Source organism: Equus asinus, chromosome 17 (assembly GCF_041296235.1).
Source record: "Equus asinus isolate D_3611 breed Donkey chromosome 17, EquAss-T2T_v2, whole genome shotgun sequence".
In the NCBI taxonomy this organism is placed as follows: Eukaryota; Metazoa; Chordata; class Mammalia; order Perissodactyla; family Equidae; genus Equus; species Equus asinus.
In genome coordinates this window covers 44,590,378-44,606,533 of record NC_091806.1, presented here as the reverse complement: position 1 = coordinate 44,606,533, position 16,156 = coordinate 44,590,378, and the positions used below count along the sequence as shown (strand labels likewise).

Sequence of the window (16,156 nt, the reverse complement as noted above, 5' to 3'; positions counted from 1 at the left end):
CAGCCACTGTGGAAGAGCCTAGCATCGCCCCAGTTCCACAGAAGGTGCTGAATTAAGTGTTAATTTCTTCCTTCTAAGGAAAGTACTTATTCTTTTGTCCCTTCACTGCATAAATACTGAACTGTACGTGGTAAATACTGAATTGTGGTATGCTTCCATTCTTTCACAGCTCCAATCTAAATTTATAAAAGTAGATTCTCTGCTTTATACAAGCCTTCACTGCAGGGTTCTTTTCAGCAGCAACAGCCCCCTCAACATTTAAAACATGGTTCACTTGACAGAATGATTCAAGAACACATCCTAGGCCAAAGCATAGACAACGTACAGCATGTTGTAGTTGTGACCCTGGAAAGAGGAATTTTACCAACAAAGCACAGGTGCTGAAGTCAGTCCCCAAACGCCCTCGAGCCCAGGCGCTGTTTTGTCTGACAGTGCATTCCCACTCATGTGGCTCTTACTGACAGACCAGAGCCACACTGCCTGGGTTTGAATTCTGGCTCTGCCATTTACTAGTTACGTGACTTTGGTAAGTTTATTGACATCTCTGGGCCTCAATTTCCTCATCTGTACAATGAGAATAATAAAACCTATGCCTCATAGGATTGTTTTGAGAATTAAGAGCACTAATACATCTTGAAAGCTCAGAACAGTGCCTGGCATCTGCATCACACAGGTTCAGGTACCAGCGGGTATGGTTATTTCAAGCCACACACACCCCCCTGCCCCTGCTAGCCCTGCTTAAATGTTGGAGGGAGCGGGAAAGACTTCAGTATAATCACCATCACGTCACACACGCTGACGCCTCTCCATAACATACATGAAGTTGGAGGTAGTGTCTGCGCCCAGGAGCAGCCTCCCAAGCCCCAAACAGTAGTAACCCAAACTAAGGAGAGCTGCACTATCAACACTAATGATGGAGAAAAGACGTGAAGGAAACAACTGGATTCAGGGGTCCGCCCCAGCCTGTGCAGCTCTCTGTAACTGCACAAACTATATGCAAAATTTCTAGTCCTCTCACCAGCTTTTGGGAGGGAACGCCTCCTGCTGTCCTAGAACACCTGTAATGGCAGTGGGAGCCAACCCCATCCCAGAAGGACATTGTTGTGGTCAAAGGTGCAGTTTGAAAGCTTCAAGTCACATTTTTTACTTCCCAGCTTTGCTCCAGCACTCACCTGAAAAGCTGAAACCTTACCTGCAAGGAACTCCAGGCTGCTGTTCTCATGTGCATCCTCTGTGCTCTGCTCTGCATCATTTTTCTCTGGGAGGAGCTGCTTAAAAAATTAGAAGTCCTAAGTGAGTTTTGCAGAAGCCTAAATGAGTCCCAGAGAGACGAATGTGCCTGGTGGCTTTATTGACCTCACAGGGCTGTCCTCCCACACCTGGAACTCCCTCTTACTTCCTCCTGGCTAATGTGAACCGCCCCCCACCCCGCACCCCTCCTCCCCCCCCACAGCCCCCAGCCTTCAAGGCTTCCGTTTTCTGTTGGGAGTCTTTATAGCTAGCTCCAGCCACTCTGGGCATTCCCTTCCTCCTCTGAACTCCAGTCACTCGCCTACTGTCTGCCCCATTCCTCGGGCTCTGAAGGATGCACTGCCTGGCCCTGTTCATTTTTATGTGAGTGTGTCCATTTTCTACATCTTGAAGTTCTTGAAAAGCAGGGTTCCTCATGCCTGTATCTCTTTATAGCTAGTATAGTGCCTTGCACAGGGTAAGTGCTCAGCAAATGACTGACTGAGGTCAAACCTGGGAAGCCACAGAGCACATCTGTGCTCTTTGAAAGCCCTGCCATACTCAGTTCAGTGGGGACAGAGAAACTAAGGTACTTACTAAGATCAGAACCCAATCTTCCTAGTTCCTTGTTTTTCAAGAATACAAGTGTATAAAAACAGATATCCTCTTCATCAAAATTAAAAACTTTTGTGCTTTAAAAGACACTATAAAAAAAAGTCAACCCTCAAGAATGAGAGAAAATATTTGCAAATCATACCTGATAAGGGACTTGTATCCAGAATAAAGAACTCATATAACTCAACAAAAAACAACCCAATTAAAAAATGGTTTGACAAAGGATTTGAATAGACATTTCTCTAAAGAAGAGATACAAGTGGCCAATAACACATGAAAAGATGCTCAACATCATTAGTCATTAGGGAACTGCAAATCAAAACCACTATGAGAAACCACTTTACACCCACTAGTATGGCAATAATAACAATAATAATAGACAATAACAACCGTTGTTGAGGATGTGGAAAAATTGGAACCATTATACAGTGCTGGTGGGAAAGCAAAATGGTGCAGCCAGTTTGGAAAACTGGGACTTCCTCAAAAAGTTAAACAGTTATTATATGACCCAGCAATTCTATTCCTAGATGTATACCCAAGAGAATTACAAACATATGTCCACACAAAAGAAAGAATTATTCATAATAGCCAAAAAGTGGAAATAACACAAATGTCCATGCACTGATGAATGGATTAAAAAAGTGGTATATCCATACAATGGAATACTATTCAACCATAAAAAGGAAGGAAGTAGTATTGTTACATGTTACAACATGGATAAACCTTGAAAACATGCTAAGTGAAAGAAGCCAGACACAAAAGGCCACTTACTGTATGATTCCATTTATGTGAAATACCCGGTAGAGGCAAATCCACAGAGAGGAAAGTAGATTAGCAGTTGCCAGGGGCTGGATGATGGGGGAATTGGGACTGACTGCAAATTAGGTACGGGGCTTTTCTGTGTGATGGAAATGTTCTGGAATTTAGTGGTGATGGTTGCATAACACAATGAATATACTTAAAACCACTGCATTGTACAATTTAAAATGGTAAACTTTCTGGTATGTGAATTATAACAATCAAAAGTAGATATTCTATCATATATTGTTTACTAAAGCAAGTTTCAATTTCTAAGTAATTATATTCCAGGGAACATAGAAGGGGTAAAGATGGCCCTGGGGGTATTAAAAAAGTATTAGGAAATTTTCCAAACATTTTTTTCTTCTTTGAGAAAAAGCGTATTCTTTTACTTTATTCCAGCCTGGAAAATCTCAAGTAATAGACAAACCTTTCTCCTATCTTGAAACTGGTCTCACCAAGGAAATACCCACATTCAGATATAAAGCTCTGAGCCCAGGGGAGCCTCGCACACTCTTCATTCATCATCAGGTCCCCTAGGTGAGTCAGCCCTATCCTTGGATTTAGCATTCTATGAGACATTTAATTCTGGTCTGCCCTCCTGGGAAACAACACCTTTTCTCAGAAAGCTGCCTCCCTGTTACTGCTCCTGCTTATTCTGAGTTTAAGTTTTCAGTCCGTACACACATATGTGACACTAAACCCTGGAAAACTGTCTTGTCTACCCTTTCATGGCTGACTGCCCTCTGTTCCAACACCCAGGCTTAAAATCTCCACTCCTGGCATGACTTTTCCCTGAATATATTCTATAAAACTCTAAATACATATTTTCTCATTTCTTCCATTTTTCCACAAACTATATAATAGCCATAGATGGTTTTATTCTATATTACTCAAGAGGTCAACTATTAGACTTTCACCTCTTTAGAGATGGAAACTGAGGGACTGGTCCAGAGGTAGAATTTGACCTATCATCATTGGTCGTGTAGTTTTTAGCTGAAGCCACTGGGTGCCACTCTTGTGCCACTAACAAGTTATCACTAAATGGCCATTATCAGAGGGAAACAGTAATAAACCTGAATGGAGCAGCACGGGTTCTATTCAGTGCCTCTGATCACTAATATTCCCTGGGTTTGTAATCCACTCCTCTAAGGTAACAATGTTACTAGGTTTTGGAGCCAGGAGACCTCAGTACAAATCCTAGCCTTGCCATTTACTGACTGTGTGATTTGGGACAAATAAGGAAAGTTCTGTAACTAGCTTCTTCATCTATAAAATGGGGAAACTACAACCTCTCTCGTAGGATCTTTGTGGAGATGAAAATGGAAATCTTGGCAAAGATTAGGGATTCAATAACTGATCCTTCCGAGACCTATGACTACGAATGAGAGTTCAAGAGCCATCTGCCAAGTTAATTGCGCTATGAATGGCCCCGAGGCTATGGGCTATCACTATAGCAACAGAATGGGACAAAAGAGATCAGATCATTTTCTTTTGAGATCTCACTGGGATATCAGAGAGACCCAAGCAAAAGCACTCCACAGGCTGAAACACTGCTAGATCCTACCCATGTATCCAGGTCCAGTGATAATGGCACATGCCTTCCCTGAACCTATCCCTAGACATTTGAAGATGTGGATGGCCGTAGTGAACTGAATAGTCGCCCCCCCCCCCAAGATATGTCGTAGTCTTAACCCCCAGAACCTGTGAATGTGACTTTATTTGGAAAAAGGGTCTTGGCAGATGTAATTAAGGATCTCAAGATCAGATCATCGTGGATTTAGAGTGGGTCCTAAATCCAATGAGAGATGCCCTTACAAGTGAATGGCAGAGGGAGATCTGACAAAGAGGAAAGGCCATGTGAAGATGGAGGCAGAGATTGGAGTGTTGTGGCCACAAGCCAAGGAACATCTGGGGCCACCAGAAGCTGGAAGGGGTAAGGAAGGATTCTCCCCTCAAGGCTTTGGAGAGAGCGCAGCCCTGCCAACACCTTGATTTCAGACTTCTGGACTCCAGAACTGTGAGATAATAAATTCCTGTTGTTTTTAAGCCACCAAGTTTCTGGTAATTTGTTACAGCATTCATAGGAAACTGATACAATGGGTATTAGCTTTTATTTGCTCAAGTTGCGGGCAGCAGCTTTCAAAGTTGGAGGGAAACCAGCACAAGTATTTGCACTGAAGCAGCTGAAGGGCACAGCAAATGCATTCCTAGGAAGTGCTTCCTAGAAGGTACATACAACCATGAAAAAAGGTGTGTGAAGAGAGCAATTTACAGGGGTCTCACTGCTATTCTCTGCCTTTCTAGCTACCAAGCAGAGGAGGATGGGCAAATCCATGACATGCTGTGATCTCTGGGCGCCTGGGCACCTAAACTTCCCCAGCTAATCAGGCAAACACAAGTAGGAGAGAGAGAGAAGCAGCAGAAAGGGTGCTAAAGGTCCTATTATTCTCTCAGAAACTACCTATAATTTTTGGAACTTTATTGAGATACAACTTGAAAACATACAGAAATTGTACACATATATAATGTACAATTTGGTAAGTTTTGACATATGTACATAATTGTGAAACCATCACTACCATCAAGATAATGAACATATCCATCACCCTCCAAAGTTTCCCTTGCCCTTCATAATCACTCTCCCACTCCATACCTCCCATCTTCAAGCAACCACTGATCTGTAACTATAGATTAGTTGGCATTTTATACAAATGCAATCAAACAATATGTCCTCTTGTATTTCCAGGGTTTTTTATTCAGTATGGCTATTTAGAAATTCATCCATGCTGCTGTGTGTATCACTAGTTCATTCTTTTTATTGCTGAGTAGTATTCCATTGAATGGATATCTATTACGATTTGTTTATCCATTTACCTGTTGACACTGGGTTGTTTCCAGTTTTTGGCCATTACAAATACAGCAGAGGTGACGTGAATGTTAGTATGTAAGTTTTTGTGTGGACATATGCTTTCGTTTCTCTTGGGTAAATACGTAGGAGTAGAATGGCTGAGTTGTCTAAGTGTATATTTAACTTTTTAAGAAACTGCCAAACTGTTCTCCAAAGCAGTTGTACCGTTTCTCATTGCTACAGATAGGGTATAAGAATTCCAGTTCTCTGCATCCTTACCATCACCTGGTATGGTCGGTCTTCTTATTCCAAGTGGGTATAAAATGGTATCTCATTGGAGTTCTGATTTGCATTTCCCTAATGATTAATGAAGTTGAGCATCTTTCTTGTATGTTTATTTGCCGTTTGTGTATCTTCCTTTGTGAAATGTGTGTTCAAATATTTTTCCCACTTTAAAAATTGGGCAAAATTGGTTTGTTTTCTTATTATTGAGTTTTGAGAGTTTTAAAACATTCTGAATACTGTGGTAAGGTTTTTAACTAAAAATTCATTTTCTTTAATAGACATAGAGCTACCAGGTATAGAGAACTATTTCTTCTTGAGTGAACTTTGTAATTCATGTCTTTCCAGGAATTTGTCCATTTAATTTAAGTTGTCAAATTTACTGCAGTAAAGTTGTTCATAACATACCCTGATAAGCCTTTTAATATATGATGCCACCTCCCTCTCTCATTTCTGATAGTGGCAATTTGTGTCTTCTCTCTTTTTATCCTGATTAGTCTGGCTAAATGTTTATCAGTTTTATTAATCTTCTCAATGAACCTCCTTTAAGTTTCATTGATTTTTCTCTGTTTTTCTGTTTTCTATTTTACTGACTTCTACTCTAATCTTTATTATTTCATTTCTTCTGTTTAATTTGTGTTTAGTTTACTCTTCTTGTTCTAGTTTAAGTTGGAAGCTGATGTCATTGAGACTTTTTTCTTTTCTAACACAGGCATTTTTCCAAGTACTGCATTGGCAACATCTTACACATTTTGACAATTTGCATTTCCATTTTAATTAAATTAAAATATTTTCTAATTTCCCTTTTGATTTTCTGTTTGACCCATGGGTTATTTATAAGTGTGTCACTTAGTTTCCAAATACTTGGAATTTTCTAGATATCTTTCTGTTACTGATTTTAATTCTATCGGGGTCAAAAACATACTTTGTATGGCTTGGATCCTTTTAAATTTATTGAGATATATTTAATGGCTTAGAATATGGTCTTGTGTACTTAAAAAGTATGTATATTCTGCAGTGGTTGGGCAGAGTGTTTTATAAATATCAGGTCAAGTTAATTTATAGTGTTATTCAAGGCTTCTATAGACTTACTGATTTTCTGTCTAATTTCTACCAGGTATTGAGAGGAGCATGTTGAAATCTACAAATATAATTGTGGATTTGTCTATTTGTCCTTATAGTTTATTAGTTTTGCTTATGTATTTTTAAAGCTCTCTAAAAAGTTTCATGAATGTTTAGGGCTATTGTCTCCTTTGTAATATACTCATTGTATTATCTTCATCATCACGAAATGACCCTCTTTATCCCTGGTAATATTCTTTGCTCTGAAATCTACTTTATCTGATAGTATTGTAGTCTCTCCAGCTCTCTTTCTATTAGTATAAGCATCTTTTTCTATCCCTTTACTTTAATCTATTTGTGTCTTTATATTTAAAGTGTGGTTCTTGTAGCGTGCATATAGTTGGCTCTTGCGTGTTTATTCAATCTAACAATCTCCGCCTTTTAATTGGTTGTTTAGACCATTTACACTTAATATGATCATTGATATGGCTAGGTTTAAATATATCATCTTTCTAATTGTTTTCTATTTGTCTCATCTGTTCTTTGTTTCCTTTCTTCTTTTTCCTCTTTTTCTGCCTTATTTTATTTATTATTTATATATTTATTTATTTTTGAGGAAGATTAGCCCTGAGCTAACATCTGCCACCAATCCTCCTCTTTTTGGTGAGGAAGACTGCCTCTGAACTAACATCCGTGCCCATCTTCCTCTCCTTTATATATGGGATGCCTGCCACAGGATGGCTTGCCAAGCGGTGCCATGTCCGCACCTGGGATCCAAACCAGCAAACCCTGGGCCACCAAAGCAGAATGTGCGAACTTAACCGCTACGCCACCAGGCTGGCCCCATGCCTTCTTTTAGATTGAATATTTTTAAATAAACTTTATTTTTTAGGGCAGTTTCAAGTTCATAGCAAAATTGAGCAGAAGGTACAGAGATTTACCATATACTCCCTGTCCCCACCCATGCACAGTTTCTCCCATTATCAAAAACCCCACCAGAGTGGTACACTTGTTACAAATTGATGAACCTACATGGACACATCATCATCTGAAGTCCATAGTTTACATTAGGTTTCAGTCTTGGTGTTGTACATTCTATGGGTTTGGACAGACATGTATCCGTCATTATAGTATCAGACAGAGTACTTTCACTGCCCTAAAAGTCCTCTGTGTTCCACCTATTCATTCTTCCTTCCCTCCGAACCCCTGTCAACCCCTCATCTTTTCACTGTCTCCATAGTTTCATTTCCAGAATGTCATATACTTGCTATAAACATCCACATGCAGGTTTTTGTGTGGATGTAAGTTTTAACTCCTTTGGTTAAATACCAAAGAGCATGGTTATTGGATCACATGGTAAGAGTATGTTTAGTTTTGTAAGAAACTGCCAAACTCTCTTCCAAGTGGCTGTACAATTTTGCATTCCCACCAGCAATGAATGAAAGTTTCTGCTGTTCCACAGCCTTGTCAGCATTTGGTGTTGTTAGTGTTCTGGATTTTAGCCATTCTAATAGGCATGTAGTGGTATCTCGTTGTTTTAATTTGCATTTCCCTGATGACATATGATGTGGAGCACCTTTTCATGTGCTTATTGCCATCTGTATGTCTTCTTTGGTGAGTGTCTGTTAAGGTCTTTGGCCCATTTTTTAATCACTTTTCTTTTTATTGTTAAGTTTTAAGAGTTCTCTATATATTTTGGGTAACAGTCCTTTAATCAGAGGTGTCTTTTGTAAATATTTTCTCCCAGTCTGTAGCTTGTCGTTTCATTCTCTTAAGGGTTGAATATTTTTTATAATTCCATTTTATCTCCTTTTTTGGCTTCTGAGCTATAACTCCTTGGTGTGTTATTTTGATGGTTCCTTTCATCTTTAACTTATCAGTCTACCTTCAAGTAATATTATACCACTCTACCTATAGTACAAGTCCTTACAATAGTATATTTCCATTTCTCTCCTTCTAGTCTTTGTGCTATTGTTGTCATACATTTTACTTCTATATAGATGATAAAATACATTATTAGTATTTTTCCTTTAAAAAGTTAATTATGTTTTAAAGAGATTTAAATAATAAGAAAAAAGTCTTTATATTTAACCATGTAGTTATGATTTTCACTACTCTTCATTCTTTTGTGTAGATCCAGGTTTCCATCTGGTATCACTTTTCCTCTGCTTAAAGGACTTTCTTTACATTTCTTGTCTGCTAATAATGAATTCTCTCATCTCTTGTATGTCAGAAAATGTCCTTATTTCATCTTGTTTTTAAAGATATTTTTGTTGGGTAAAGGATTCTAGGTTGAGAGGTTTTTTTTTTCCAGTACTATAAAGATGTTGCTCCATTTTCTTCTAGCTTATACTGTTTCTGATGAGAAGTTTGCTGTAATCCTTATCTTTGCTTCCTTGTACATAATTTCTTTTCCTCTGTTACCTTTTATGATTTTCTCTTTACCACTAGTTTTAACCCAATTAATTGTGATGTGCCTTGGTGTAGTTTTCTTTATGTTCCTTGGGCTTGGGGTTTCTTAAGATTCTTAGATCTGTGTGGTTTATAGATTTCATCAAATCTGGAAACTTTTCACCCATTATTTCTTCAAATACTGTATATTTTCTGCCCCTGCTTCTTCAGATTCTCCAATTACACATATACTAGGCTACTTGAAGTTGTCCCATAACTCACAGATGCTCAATGCTCTGTTATTTTTTTATGTTTTTAATCTCTGTGTTTCATTTCAGATAGTTTCTATTGCTATGTGGTTTTCCTTAGTGTCTAATGTGCCGTTAATACTATTCAGTGTAATTTTCACCTCAGAGACATCATAGTTTTTATCTTTAAAGTTTGTTTTGTGTATTTTTTATTCTTCCCATATCTCTACTTAACATGTTCAGTCTTTCCTCTAGCTTCCTGAACATATGGAATACAGTTATAATAGTAACTGTTTTAGGGGCCAGCCCTGTGCCCGAGTGGTTAGGTTTGTGCGCTCTGCTTTGGCAGCCCAGGATTTTGCCAGTTCAGATCCTGGGCACAGACATGGTACCACTTATCAGGCCATGCTGAGGTGGCGTCCCACACAGCACAACCAGAAGAACCTGCAACTAGAACATACAACTATGTACTGGGGGGCTTTGGGAAGAAGAAGAAGAAGAAGAAAAGAAAGAAAAAGAAGATTGGCAACAGATGTTAGCTCAGGTGCCAATCTTTAAAAAAAAAAAACTAACTTTTAATGTCTTTGTCTACTAATTCTATCTTCTGTGTCAGTTCTGGATCAGTTTTGATTGAGTGATTGATCAGTCGATTGAGTTTCCTCTTCCTTGTGGGCCTTTTTTTCCTGCTTCTTAGCATGCTTGTTAATTTTTTATTGGTTGTGAGGCACTGTCAATATTAACTTCGTGGGTGCTGGATATTTTTGTATTCCTATAAATATTCTTGAACTTTGTTCTGTGATGCTGTTGAATTACTTGGAAACAACATGATCGTTGAAGGTCTTGCTTCTGCTTTTAAGCTTTGTTAGGCAGGACTGGAGGAGTGTTTAATGTAGGTTTAATTTTACTCTATGCCTGAAGCAAGACTCTCTGTAGTATTCTACCTGATGCTCCATGAATTAGAAGGCTCTCCTCTCTGGTTGATGGGAGTAAGCACTACTCCTAGCCCTGTGTAAGCTCTGTATATTGTTCCCTCTGATCCTTCTGGGTGGTTCTTTACCTAGATTTTCTTCACACAAATGAACTGATCAGCTCAACTGAATACCAGAGGGGGAAGCTCTGCAGATAACCAGAATTCTCTCTCTGTGTAGCTCTCTCTTCTCTGATACTCTGCCCTGAAAACATTAGCTGCCTTGGCATCCTTGGATTCCTGGCTTCATCTGTTCAACTCAGGGAGACCACTAGGCTTTGCCTGGATCCCCTCTCCCTATTCCATGGCCTCTGTACTTTCTCTAGGCAGTATGCTAGGGCAAGCATAAGGCCCACTTCATTTGTTTTCCATCTCTCAGGAGTGACTATCCCATTCATTGTCTGATGCCCAATGACTTGAGAACCATTGTTTCATATGTTGTGTCCAGATTTTTTGTTATTTCAGGCAGGAGGGTAAATCCAGTCCCTGTTACTCCATCTTTTCCAGAAGCCACTGTATAATAATTTCACCTTTTATCTCTTCTATTTACTCATCTTATACCAGAAAAGTCAATCCTACTGACTGGAGCCAAGAAAGCCATAAAAGTTTCAGTTGGAATACTACTAGGCTTCAGTTGGAATACTACCAGCAGCTACACCTGGAATCTAGAGATACATAGAATTTCCCAGCTATGATTTCTCTTCAGTCATCAGAGGAGCCATCACAAAACCAGATGAAGCTATTTGAGCTTCTTGAGGGTAGAGACCCCAACTAATGCAACTCTATATTTCCAGCAACCAAAAAGGTGAATAGATAAAAGTATGTTTTTAATTAGGCAAAACTAAACATAAGAATTCCATCATATCATCACCATTATAAGAGTAGCTATGTGCTTAGCACTTTACATATATTATCTTATTCAAACCTCACAACAATCATTTCAGGTATGCATCATTCCTATTTTACTGATAAAGAAACTGAGTCTTAGAAAGGTTAAATAGCTTCCACAGTAATACCACACAACTAGTTAGTGGCAGAAATGGAATTCAAGTGACATCTAACCATGCTCTTAACTTCTATGTAATACTACATTCTATAAAGTTTTTCTGAACCACAGACTTCTTTGCTGAAAGGCTAACCTCAGATTGTGCAATCTAAAGCACCTGCACCTTCCCTCCCTGTATTCAGTTTCCATACATCAATATGGAAGATTTCTGCCAAAGTGCTGATTATTACTTTATACTTACCTGCTTCACCTCACATGAGCCATGGTGAAGAAATCGGTACTGCATAATCTCATGAAATGATTTGTGCAGCTTGGTCCCAAACTCCTGTGTATCAGCTGCCTGAAATGGGCCAGAGATAGAATGTGCTGAGTTCCAGTACTGGCAACCAAAGGGGAAGTACTTAAAGGAAGTTTATATGGGAAGAGGTGGAGACAAATAGGAAAGCAAAGCAATGATATTCCTCACGTTCTGGTAGGAGTTTCCTTAGTTCCTATGGACACAGGAGTAGTAGAAAGAAGGCCTGGAATACTTGGCGTGAGACCGGTGGTTGTGGCTCCTATATGTCTTCCAGTTTCTGTTACCAAAGCAAGAGCTTTCAAACAATGTCTTTGTTCTCCTACCCCTATAGGAGCTAAATATCCCAGACATCCATCTGTTCATGAAGGGGTTATGTAAACTGCTCTCCTCTAAAACAAGTTCCAAGAGAGTAGAGGTTCCATTGAATAACTAAGGCTGATATAAGAACTTTTCCTCAGATAAGTCTTTTGAGGAGGAAAGGAACAAAATAATGCAGTTTCATCCCTAAGGAATGGATAACAGCCTCTACTTTTTAGTATGGAATTGTAGGATATTAGAGTTAAAGGGGATCAGAATAATTATCTAATACAATACACTAATTTTATACTAGAGAAAACTGAAATTCCAAAGGAGAAGTGACCCACCCAAGCTCTCACAGCTAGTTAGTATGAAAGTTAGGTCTGACCTTAAGATTGCCAATCTAAGTGTTCTTCTCACTACCTTGTGCTATCCATATGACACAGAAAGTTGAAGCTATGATGCACTAGATTATAAAAGTGTTATACTCTTTGACCCAGTAACTCCACTTATAGAAATTTACTCTAGGAAATAATTCAAAAGAAGCAAGATATCACATAAATGTATTAACTGAAGCACTATTTACATCGACAAAAAATATATAAACAACTTAAGTGTCTATCATTAGGGGAATGGTTTATTAAGTTAGATTAAATCAATATAGCGGACTACGGGGTAACCAATTCAAATTTGAAGACTTAAAAAGGGGGGAAATGTCAAATTACATGTGAATATAGAATACTTTGGTTATACTATGTAATATGATATATATGAGGTAATATACAAAAATTTAAAATTACAGTGATAAAGTTTATTAGTTATTTAAAATTTTGTGTGCATTATACTATCTTTTCAAGAAAAAAAGTACCAAAAAAGTGAAGCAACAGACATGGAATGAATGTGTTATCCCACTGATAATATCAATTAGTCAGCACATATTTGTCAAAGGAAGGAGAGAAACTAACACTTATTGACAACCTACTGTGTGCTAGGCACATTCACATTTAGCCCTCACTCTCATAATAATTGTATGAGGTACTATTATTTTTTTCCAATTTATGCATGAAGCTCTTACAGAGAAGTTAAGTACAGCCCTAAGTCCAATAACAAGTAGCAAATGAGTCAAGATTTGAAATCAGGCCTCTAATTCCGAAACTTGTTACACTATTCTGTACTGCCAAATACATGTAAAATTTATGGCTGCCCCATTATTTCCAATGTATTCTGTCACTATGACTTTATAGAACATTCTTCAACAAGGAATTGAGAATCACTGATCTAATCCTAGTTCTGCTTGTAACTAGCTACATGACCCAAAGGAAGTAGAAATTTTAAATAACATTTCTCATTTATAAAATAGTGTACACACCACTATCCATTCAATAAATATTTCTTAAAACACCTGCCAAAGGCCTGGTACTATGTAGGATCACAGTAGGATCAAATGAAATAATGTTTCTAAAAGCACTGTACATATGACTAAGATCAGTAGTAGAATGTCGTTAAAACCCTGGGACATTTAAGCATCCCCAATTTCCTACTAACTTGAAGGGCCTGGAAGCAGCTCTTTCGGAAGCTGCTGCTGGTACTTCCAGTCACGATACTCATGATGGAATTCACAGCTACTGAGAGCGAGGTCTGCAGTTTCTGATGAGCCTGGGGAATATAACAAGTAAGGGGGAGACCACAGTTTATAATAATCCCAAACTGCTGGCTCAGAGAATCCCAAAGAGACCAACGATTTCAGGCAGAGCAGGATTTCAACAATTCTTCCTCCCAATCAACAATACTTACTGAGATCATGACATATAAAGGACACTTACGGATTGAAATGAATAAAAAGTGTTCTCTCCTTTCATAGAGATGACTTATTGACACAGACATATTCAGAAAAGACAAGCAATAAGACACTGGGCAATATAACAGATACACTTACTATTTAAAAACAAAAGCTTTAAGCTTTGCTCTCTGTGCTTGTTTTTTCCCCTGAAAAGGGAGCCGTAAGAAGTAAGAAATGTGTTACTAAAAGTACACAGGAAAGGAATTAGAAAGTCAGGTAAGAAAAAAAAAGTGATGTTATAAAGGATAGGAAATAGGGGAAGAGGGGCTGGCCCAGTGGTGCAGCGGTTAAGCGCACACGTTCCGCGTCGGTGGCCCGGGGTTCACCAGTTCGGATCCCAGGTGCGGACATGGCACCACTTGGCAAGCCATGCTGTGGCAGGCGTCCCACATATGAAGTAGAGGAAGATGGGCATGGGTGTTAGCTCAGGGCCAGGCTTCCTCAGCAAAAAGAGGAGGATTGGCAGCAGTTAGCTCAGGGCTAATCTTCCTCAAAAAAAAAAAAAAAGAAACGGGAAGAAAATAAGATTTGGTGAAGCAGTAGCTCCAGGAGTATGTGTGGGAAGGAGAGATACGTAGATAACAAAGAGGCGCATTATTAGTCATTTTTCCCTATTATTTTATCCTTATTTACTCAAACTCACCTACTAGGAGGTAAGACTAAGCAAGCTCGTCTCAGTGACCCATCTAAGTTAAAGCTTGAGTTCCTAGGCCAGACGCAGTGTACAAGATCAGCCCAGGTGACAAAAGAGGAGAGGAAGAGACGTTAAGGGAGGAAAGGCTCTCAGGCCCTGTCTGCCATCTTCTCTTGCTATCTTTTTCTTAGAGAGAGTAGAAGAAAGGGAGTTGTGAATTTTTTATTACCTTGACAGCCTGGTGATGCTGCTCTAAGGCCTGGTCCACGGCAGCCTCGATGGAATCTTGCACCACACTGTGGCTCTCCATGAGGATGGTACTGAGATGAGTTGTGAGCAAAGTATGAACTCCTATGAGGAGGGAGAATGTTGGTAACCTTGAGTGAGAATGGCCACTTCAAAACTGCTGTTCATGCGCTGTGAGTCAGGACTGGGAATGGCAAAGAGGTCTCTTGAAAGAAGAGGCCACTTCTGACTATCCACAAATTACTTTTTTAGACAAAAACCCCCCCCAGCAACTTACAAACTTACTGAATTCTCACTTACAAATAAAAGAAAGCTCACAAAAATTAAAGTGAAGAATGACATTATTTTTGCAGAAACAAATGAGGGATCCTATTTAATTCATATCAGAAACAGAGATATACCACGTCCTATAAACAAAGACACTGGTGACTCCCAAAGGAGAGGAGGAGGAGGAAGAGGGGAAAGCCTCCTGGAGAGTGTGTCTGACCCTACTCTGTTCCTACTGGAGCATCACTTTTGTGGTGAGCCACTGTTACTATCCGTGTGTCAGTCCTTTCAGATATGCAGTGGTATGGGAAAAGTTAAAACTCACAAAGGTGACTGAGAAGTGCTGGTATAAGATCTTTTTAAATGAGGGACTATCTCTGATAAAGTAACCATAGGCACCACTGCTCAGCATCATTCAGAAAAGCTAACATGTGAAAGCAACAGGCAAAATATCAAACAATAGGCTAGCATTGATGATTCTGAGGTAACAGACACAGGAAGAAAAATTCACTTTATAGGGTACCTGGAGAAAATGCTTATTAATTAATCTTTCTTTTTTCAGTGTTTTTCTACTCTCCCCTGGATAGTCTGTTCAAAGGTATTATGGTGAAGCAGCCTAAGGCTGACTGGCTTTCCTCAGGGATGCATGAAAAATGCAAGCCAGAAGGAATATTTTCTCTTTTTAAATTAAATTAAATTAAATTTCTTATTGAGGTAACATTGGTTTTAACATTGTATAAATTTCAGGTGTACATCATTATATTTTGCCTTCTATATAGACTACATCATACTCCCCACCAAAAGTCTAGTTGTCATTTGTCATCATACAAATATGCCCCTTTACCGCTTTTGTACTCTCCCCACCTCCCCTTCCCCTCTGGTAACTGCCAATCTGTTCTCCTTATCTACGTGTTTATCTTCCACATCTGAGTGAAATCATATGGTAATTGTCTTTGTCTGACTTATTTTGCTTAGCCTAATACCCTCAAGGTCCATCCATGTTGTTGCAAATGGTAAGATTTCATCTTTTTTTATGGCTGAGTAGTATTCCATTATATATATTTTCCACATCTTCTTGTGGTATATATATATATACACCACATCTTCTTTATCCATTCATCCAT

At 38.9% G+C, this 16,156-nt stretch overlaps 1 protein-coding gene and 1 long non-coding RNA gene across 16 annotated transcripts in view; one reads left to right on the top strand and one right to left on the bottom strand.

Moving 5' to 3' along the window:
• Positions 1–16,156, bottom strand: part of RCE1 (Ras converting CAAX endopeptidase 1) — an 86,254-nt gene that overhangs the window by 8,040 nt on the left and 62,058 nt on the right. For 10 of the 11 annotated variants that reach the window (XM_070488254.1, XM_070488258.1, XM_070488253.1 and 7 more), the window contains exons 11-14: positions 14,749–14,870; positions 13,591–13,701; positions 11,692–11,790; positions 1,193–1,271 (exon numbers count right to left, since the gene is read on the bottom strand). In XM_070488254.1, coding sequence (XP_070344355.1) covers positions 1,193–1,271; positions 11,692–11,790; positions 13,591–13,701; positions 14,749–14,870 — 411 coding nt within the window. The remainder of the gene's footprint in view (positions 1–1,192; positions 1,272–11,691; positions 11,791–13,590; positions 13,702–14,748; positions 14,871–16,156) is intronic. The other variant, XM_070488249.1, reaches the window with a different exon arrangement.
• Positions 1–16,156, top strand: part of LOC123282111 (uncharacterized) — a 32,874-nt gene that overhangs the window by 2,863 nt on the left and 13,855 nt on the right. For 2 of the 5 annotated variants that reach the window (XR_011495182.1, XR_011495181.1), the window contains exon 2: positions 3,046–3,183. The exons of the other annotated variants lie outside the window; for them this stretch is intronic. This is a non-coding gene — a long non-coding RNA (uncharacterized lncRNA). The remainder of the gene's footprint in view (positions 1–3,045; positions 3,184–16,156) is intronic. 5 annotated transcript variants of the gene reach the window in all.